Raw genomic sequence first — 9,178 nt, 5'->3', positions numbered from 1 at the left:
CGTATATATACGTTTGCAAAAAAATGACGTAAATTCTCCAAAAAGTGTAGAGCTGATAGGAATGCTGAAGAAGACTTGACAGAGATGACATAGTCTAGGAGTTGTCTCACCCTTTCCACTCCCTCAGCAGGCTGTTAATGATCCCTTTCAGGACTGACTTCTGGATGTCTTGAGGCTACACACACACCAAGAAAAACATGGTCAGTGTCAGCAGAAGGTTGGGTCAACAAGCCTGAACGTGAGTGGCCTGTGCAAAGAAAAAAATGATCATCCAGCTTCACGTTTGCCAGAAAAGTCAACTTTTACCAGTTTAAATGACAGAATTCCTCTGTTGTCTCTGACTTGATATTGTATGGGCAGTTTTTACTATTTTTTATCAAGTCCGAACTATGGAGGTGCCATTTATAAATCAGAGTAGTCAAATTTTGACATCAGTGTTTATAGATATTTAGTGTGTTTTAGGAGAAAAAAAACAGCTTTTGTTTTTCAAATGCATATTTTCACCCTTTAAATTAATCTAATTATAAATGTTACAATTACTAACTGAATATTTAGTAAGTAAACTGAATATTTAATTTTAAGCTAAATATTTACTTTAAAATTCTATATTAAGCCTACAAACTAAATATTCAGTTTTTAACTAAAAATTTAAAATGGATCCTAATATATAGTTAAAAACTATATATTTAGTTAAAAACAAAATATTTTGTTCTTAACTATATATTTCGAATTTATCTAAATATATAGTAAAACACTAAATATATAGTAAAAAACTTAATATTTACTTTCAAATTATATATTAAGCCAACAAACTAAATATTTAGAAACAAACTAAATATTTAGTTTTTAACTAAAAAAATAAAATGGATCCTAATATATAGTTAAAAACTATATATTTAGTATAAAACTAAATATATAGTGAAAAACTAAATATTTTGTTCTTAACTATATATTTCAAATTTATCTAAATATATAGTAAAACACTAAATATTTAGTTTTTAACTAAATATTTGATTGTTAACTAAATATTTAGAATAGATCTAAATATGTAGTTAAAAATTAAACATTTAGTTTAAAAAACTAAATATATATAATTATGACTAAATATTTTGTTTTTAACTAAACATTTAGATTGAAGCTAAATATTTAATTTTTAACTCTATATTTACTTTTTATTTTGCTAAATATTTAGTTCTAAAGTAAATATTTAGCTTAAAACTAAATATTTATATCCAAGCTAAATATTTAGTTTTTGACTAAATAATTAATAAGGGAACTAAATATTTAATTCCAAACTAAATATTTTGTTACAAAACTTCAATATTTAGTTTGGAAAATAAATATTTAGATTAGATAAAAATATTTAATGTGCAAACTGGGTGAAAATATGCGTTTAAAAAACAAAACCTGTTTTTTTTCTCCTAAAACACGCTAAATATCTGATAACATTGATGTCAAAATTTGACTTCTCCGCCCTCTACCCCATAGCGAACAATGAACAGACACACTGTACCAGACACAAATATAAGTACGTTTATTTTGGAAGATTGTGCTTCGATTAAAGCCACTGGATTTGGACAAAATGTATAATCTTTAACAATGAAAGAATAGCCAGTTTGAATGAACTATCCTGACAAAGCGTAGAACTTTCATTATTTATTGTCTTGTTGCTTTGCCCCGCCCTCGTGATTCCTGGCCAATGGCTAAAGAGATCTCTGGCAATATAAATACAGACTAAGCTCAAGGTTCAGGGCTAAATTCAGGGGACTTGTTTAAGCCCAACGGATATTTCCTGGCAGTGTCCGTGTATATGCAGGCATCTCTTACTGTGCTGAGCAGCGCATCATAGACGGCATTAACAAACTTTGCGTTGACTCCTGAGTCCTCTATTGTGTTGAACAATCCATTCGCCTCCCGCTACAAAAAAACAAAACATTTGTTAGGTGCCAACATGTCAGCTGGTAAAGCTGTAAAATGTATTGAACGTGTTTTCACCTTGAAGGCCGCGTTGATTTCGATGAAAGACTCAAAGGTGGTCAGATAAAAGTCCCGAACTTCCCTCCAGTCTCCTGATAGGGCAGCTCGATCCATATCCTCTCTAGTATCAAATTACATATCCAAGCAATTGTTTAAAGAATACAATTAAATATTGTTTCTTTTATTATACACTGACTGTTACGGTAATACTCACTGAAACTCTTTGGTGGTCTTGGTTCGAAGCGGAATGATGGGGTCCAAGGGGAACGGGGCTTTGAGTTCTGGAGGCAGAGTGTCGATGGAGAGTCGGTGCTTCTGACGAACGTCATTGCAGATCGGAGGCAGTTCTCTTCCTGAGGACACAAATAAGCAAAAATAGTTAAAGAAAAAAATGCATTAGTAAATGAAAATAGTAAAAAATAAAGAAACATTTAAAAGTTTTGAGTGTTCTTATCAGCTGATTCACAGAGAAAAAACCTGCATTTCCTCGGCTTGTTCTTCAGAGGTAAACGGGTGTAGCTACACAAATTTCAACACTTATATTGACTTGAAAGAAATAAAACGATTAATGTTCTCTGTCCCATTTGAAGCTCATCTTGCACACTAAACTCAGTTTATTCACATTCAAAACCTGACAGTTCTGAAGAGTTTTTAAAACAAAACACTTTGTCTTTAACCAGAGCCACAATGGAGATACTTGAGCCACATGTGGCTCTAGAGCCACAGCTTCCAGACCCCTGGACTAATACATTTGAAGAAAAACGGCTTTAGGAAGAATAAAAAGAAGTTTGACTATAGCTTATTGTTTTGTTTGTTTGTTTTTGAGCAACAAAGGTGACACTACCACCAACTTGGCCTTTGCATGTTTGAACTGGCTGTACACAATTGATTCAGGTAATTAGCAGAGCATATACTAGTCAAAAATGTGTTCTTCTATAGCGCTTTCAACAATCGTATGAGTACCAAAGCACTTCAATCTACTCCCTTTAATCCATTTACACACATTTGTGCACAGATGGCAGCAAAGCTCCCACATAAGGTACGAACTAGGCCACCGGGAGCCATGTAGAGTTCAGTGTCTTGCTTAAGGACACTTCAACACACACAAGCAAACAGGGAGGGAACCGATCCAGCAATCAAAGGTCAATTGGTCCATCTCTGTGCTAAAGTGATCTATTGCAAAGATATCTGGAAAACACGTGAAACCATCAACCTCTAAAACCTGGAGTTACCCACACCTAGTTTTAGTTGTGGTTTCATGATTAAATGTTTGACCAATTAACAACAAAAAAATGGCAATGCAAGCTGAAATTGGATTATATGGGTCTTAATAATCTGCAAAAGGTCAAAAAAGTTAATAAACTGAAAAAAACAACATGTCAACAACTTTCTGGAAAGCTATGGTTTGATATTTTCACAACTAATTTCATCAAAGACTCAATAACATGCTAATCAAGTGCTAAAAAATTGGCAGGAACCTTTTCACATATTTCTTTTTACACTACATCAAACATCCCTATGAACCACTCAATAAAAACTAGTACTTGACATCTCTCTGATGGGAGTTTGTTGCGTCTCGTTAAGTTATTTGTTCACTTTTCCATAAACAACATCTGCTACTTTATGGGACCTCTAATGTCTTCATCGTGGAATAATAATGATGAAAAGAAGGTTGCAGTCTTTAACTTGAGTCTCCAGTAAAACAATCTGCATGTTGAAACACAAATACAAGTTGTGTTATGTTAAAAACAGCTTGTAAAGGTTCATTCATTTGGAAGAAACTTAGATTTTGGTATCATGTAAACATGACAAAGTGTTTATAGTGATATTGTTAAAAGAGGATATGCATATTATTTTGAAAGATATTAAAGCTCTTAAGGGAGCCCCACGACTAAACTAAACATCAGTTTGAGCTTATTGAAGACAGGACACAATATTCTGCATCTAAAATGAAAGTTTTTGCTGATGATCACGAGACTCTCCCTGAAGGGGGCGGTCTCACTCTGTGACATCAGCAGGTGAGGAACCGCTCCTTTTCATGGGTATGGGAGGGGCTGCTGTTTAGAGCGCAGGTTTTAATAGGATTACTCTGAAATGCATGAACGGATCAAAATACCACTTTGGGTTCTTTATAGTGAGGATTGAACAGTATAATACACATTAAAGCTCCAAAAGTTCGTTTTTCATTGTATGGCCCCTTTAATGAAACTCTTATGTCAAACTAAATACATTTTGTCTAGCCAGCTGCACATTGTGATTTCACAATGTGTTGTGTTTCCTAAATATTTAACTTTGGTGTGACATAACTTACACAACGCCTGACTTTTATCCAGTTGACCCTTGACTCTAAAAAAGCCAGAATGCTTCCAAACGGTCGCTTTAAGTGAAGCTGGGGCCGGTTGGATGACGAGATCTGGAAGGTCAGACGTGTTTGTGAACTCTTTGAAAATGTCAGAATGAAAAACGCTTCACATTTAGTTCCACTTGTAACTTTTACTCAAACTCATATTTATTTAAAAATCATAAAACAATTCAGAATCGTTTTTTGGATCATAATTGATGCATCTAAAAAAAATTTTTTTCCCCACCACAATGGTGATTTGTGCGGTGTGTCAATTATGTGATTTTGACATCATATGTGCACCAATATCCGCAATATCAAAGTTATACATTGGTAGTACATGCGTGAAAAGTGCATTACACATATATGAAATGGTCGTAGAATGCTGCAGATTTGGGTATGCATCTCAAAAAAGCCATGCACAATTGCATAGAATTAACACAAGAATTGCATATAACTACTTAAAATATGTATAAACTACACAACTTTCAATTGACCAGAAATTTTTGATTAGCTCAAAACCGAATTCACATAAAGACCTGTTGGGCGAAAACCTCAACAGACCACCGCATACATCGAGAAATGAGGAACGGAAAAAACCCAAAAGATCGCAATTTCATACAAGGACGATGCACAAATTGTATGTAGCAGCAGTGTGATGCAGCCTAAGACTCAGCTTTGTCCAAGTGCCTATAACACAGTAGTGCTGCCACAAGCTATTATTTAAATAGTTGATCAATCACCAGTTATTTTTTTCCGATTAATCGACTAGTTGGGTCATGTGCAAACTGGATGTAAACCACACATCTCAATTATTATAAGCTTTAAACCAACTAAAAACTAGATATATAGCATTACCTGCGATATTGCTAGTATGAATGCTGTAAGCTGAATTTGGAGATGCTAGTTCTGATAGCTGAAGATGCTGAAATTGGTAGCTAAATATTAGTTAAATGCCAAAATAGTCAAAAAAAAAGCCTAAGTTAGCCAAAATGGCTAGCTTGCAGCTGAAATATTAGTTCAGCTTCGAATTAACCTAAAAAAAAGAAAACAATCCAAAATTAGCCAAAATTTCTATGGTGCAGCTGAAATATTAGCCTAAAAACCTTAATAAATTCCCAAATAGTCCAAAAAGCTAGCAGTATACCATTATAACTTTCAACTTTACTTCACTCTTACTCCATGTAACATAAAGAAACGACTAATCAACTATTAAATTAGTTGTCGACTATTTTAATAGTCGATTAGTCGACTAATCGTGGCAACACTATTCCACAGGTTTAATACAGAAAAAAAGGTCCTAAATTCGTTTTTTTTTATTCTTTTTTTGAATTTTGTCCCTGATGTCAAACAGAATCAAGATCCACTGACAGTGCAGTTGTCCCTCAAACACATTTAAAGAAACCACAACATCCGCATGTCCACTGACAAGAAGAAAGACATCGCCCTCGTGTCCCAAGCAGTAGCATTTGCTTCAAGAAATGTAGCTGAGTTAAATGAGTTGCTAGTTTGATGCAGATGTTTTTTCATTTCCAGCACTTCTCGGTTGGTTTCCCTCCTCGGCAGTACAATGAGCTCCCTTGGCCAAAGAAAAATACACTATTAAGCAGTTACTGTAAATAGGCTTCACATGGGTGATGACAGCCAGTTGCAAATCTTTGTCTCTTAAGAGCTTTAAAGACTTCATATATGGAGAGAAGAATGGAAACAAGTATGCAACTGCTTTTCAAATAATGGAAACTTTTTATTGTTGCTGTCTGGAAATATTAGGAGCAACATAAAGCAAAAACAGAATGAGAACTGGACTTTTTTTTATTATTTCTGCAGCCAGAACCATCTAATCAGCATGACCAGTCTTCAACGGGGAACACAATTCCTCACAATACGAAAATACACACACGTGCACGCTCATTTGTCTTCCCACCCTCACAGTGATCCATCCTCCCTCCTTATAATTGGCCTCCCATTGTATGTAGCCAGAGAAACCGCCACGAACATCCCTGGCCAGGTGCATTGTGGGTGCTCATTTCGTAGGCTTGCACAGGCAGAAGATAAAAGGAGTACAGAGGCACACACAAGAACAAATCGGGTTTGAGGACAGATGTTAAATCACTGTCGGCTTAGCTGAACCGGGCAGGGCTGCACTGAAGTTTCCAGGTCTGCACATTTAAAGAAAGACATCTGTCTTTTGAAGTAAGCTTTTGTTATACTATTATATCGTTTAAACTTTACCCTGTCTAACAGTTTTATGTATTTACTTTCAAACCTGATTTCTAGGTTCATACCTGATGACACTTAGAGCTCAAGAACTTTACTTAAGTACACAGCAACCCCAATATATACTTTGACATTATGCAACACCTTTAAAAGTTTTCAGTGTGAAATATTTACTCAAGATTGTGAGAATTTGGAAAAATGAAGAAGCTGATCTATGATCTGTAGCATCTGGATTCTTATAGATACAGCAATTAGTCAAAGGTGTTTCCTAGGGGTGTGTTTAAGTAATAATCTGGCAATTTGATCCGTATCGCAATACATGCTTGGTGATACGATATATATCGTGATACGTGTCTCGTGATACGATATATATCGCGATACATGTCTCGTGATACATGTCTCGTGATACCGTATGTGTCGCAATACATGTCTTGTGATGCGATACATATTGTGATACATGTCTCATTATATGATACATATCGCGATAGATATCTCGTGATACGATACATATCGTGATACATGTATTGTGATATGATAAATATCGCAATTTGTCCTGTGATACGATACATATCTCGATATATGTCTCATGATACGATACATATCGCAATACGTGTCTCATGATACAATACGTACCGCGATACATGTCTCATGATACAATACATATCGCAATACATGTATCATGATATAATACATATCGCAATACATGTCTCATGATACAATATGTACCGCGATACATGTATCATGATACGATACGTATCGAAATACATGTATCATGATATAATACTTATCGTGATACATGCTTCGTGATATGATAAATATCGCGATATAGGCCTCGTGATATGATACATTTCGCAATACATGTCTGATGATACGATACATACTGCGATACATGTCTGGTGATACAAAAAATATCATGATACATGTCACATGATACGACACATATCGCAAAATATCCCAAGACTGTATCAGAACGATAACCCCCCCCCCCTTTTTTTTTTTAAAGAATATGACTTAGAAAAAACGAAGTCATGAAGTCATATCAGTACATTTCTCATAACAACAAAAACCGGAAAGCTGACTAAAACAGTGAGACTGAATATCTAACACAAGCTAGTTCTCACAAGATCTTGTTGTTCTGGTGTCATGTGGAGCTGCTCAAAGTGTTCTGTGCTGCCAACTAGTGGTCTGGGGTTTAAGTAGAAAACAAAAGATACTAAAGGACGCTCACAAATAACTAATTAACCCTAAAGCAGTATCGCCTGGTGATTTTCACCTAAGCAAAATTGTTAACAGGATTTTCAATATGTTGCATGAGTCATATGTCCCAGGAATGGGTAGACCAAGGGCCAAGTCTCTAGTATAATTACTTTTGTAGGAATTTTTTTGTTCTCAAATTCCTAATTTTTCAGTAATTTTAAAGCATGCTTTTAGCATCTTCCCATGTTTTTTATCTTGTTACACAGACCACAGTTGAAAATAAAAGAAAACTACTCTCTAATGTTGTCATATTTTAAACTATTTCTTATGACAAATACTTTCTATTGTGTATATTGTATTGGGTAAAAATTACACAGCAAAAGTGACTTTTTATAGAGAAAGTGTTCTTGGGTTTAATTATTCCATACACCTCTAGTTTCTAGGAAATATTTATTATTTTTTCTTAAGTTACATGTTTGCCAGAGAGTTACACACGTCACAAACCTAGTTGGCGTGAAAGTTAACACAAATTAAGAACAACAGCGTTTCAAACATGTGAGCAGCTTGTTTCAGTGTTCTGTCAGGACGGCGTTAGAACATTTTGAACCCATAAGCAAACATCCCAAAGTGTCTCTCCCTCAATAAAGTATCTCCATTCTGAATTGAAGACAGCTGCAAACGCAGGTGACGTCGGCTGAATCTGCTCGCCCTCATGTCTTTGGGTGGAGTTCGGGTCCGGCCAGAGCTTCTTTGTCATTTTATGCATCGTTTAGCTGCGTCTTGACAGCAACTAACCCTTGGTTGTCATGACACCTTTTTATCGTTAGAAGCACTCTTATGAACATGCTTTGCTCTTCATTGTTAGTTTTTCTAACACGCCTACTTCAAAAAAAGCTTTGATGTTTTGTGAATGAAAGGTAAGAGGCCAATTCTGTAAATTAAAGCATGATTGGGTTTATTCTCTTTCTTTAGGGAATAAAGGAAGAATCGCACTGACGATTTTCCGTTTCCCACAAACTAAATCTTTGTGGACAAAGATCTCGTTACAAACACAACCATGAATGACAGAATATTATCTCTTTAAACTTTACATACTAGATTTACTTCCCCCATTTTTTCAATTGGAATGATAAAAATTAAGGTGTCATGGTTGATCCCGACTGAGGCTTCTGCGACATTTGACTTAAACAAAATCATATCTTTTCCGTCCGTCCATTGCAGGGCTACATCCTGAACAAAATCCTCCGGTCTAAACTGGTCTTGATGGCCTTGTTTCCACAACTGCAAAGCCTGTTTTTTTTCCCATTTTCCAAAAGCCAATGATTCACTGCACATCCGGTACATGGCTTCATCTTCTTTCTAATCTAAAGTCAATGGTCTACAACCACAAATGTCCAATTCATCTACAATCTCTCCCATTCCACTCCAACATTTTATGACGTTAGT

At 35.3% G+C, this 9,178-nt stretch overlaps 1 protein-coding gene across 4 annotated transcripts in view; it reads right to left on the bottom strand.

The window, feature by feature from the left end:
* hectd2 (HECT domain containing 2) overlaps positions 1-9,178 on the bottom strand; it is a 78,304-nt gene that overhangs the window by 52,562 nt on the left and 16,564 nt on the right. For all 4 annotated transcript variants that reach the window (XM_036215477.1, XM_036215478.1, XM_024297380.2 and 1 more), the window contains 4 exons: positions 2,192-2,330; positions 1,996-2,098; positions 1,828-1,917; positions 111-175 (listed from right to left, as the gene is read on the bottom strand). In XM_036215477.1, coding sequence (XP_036071370.1) covers positions 111-175; positions 1,828-1,917; positions 1,996-2,098; positions 2,192-2,330 — 397 coding nt within the window. The remainder of the gene's footprint in view (positions 1-110; positions 176-1,827; positions 1,918-1,995; positions 2,099-2,191; positions 2,331-9,178) is intronic.

The sequence above is a fragment of the Oryzias melastigma genome, linkage group LG15 (genome assembly GCF_002922805.2).
Source record: "Oryzias melastigma strain HK-1 linkage group LG15, ASM292280v2, whole genome shotgun sequence".
Taxonomy (NCBI): Eukaryota; Metazoa; Chordata; class Actinopteri; order Beloniformes; family Adrianichthyidae; genus Oryzias; species Oryzias melastigma.
Note: the sequence above shows the minus strand (reverse complement) of the source record. Positions and strands in the feature narration are given on the sequence as shown.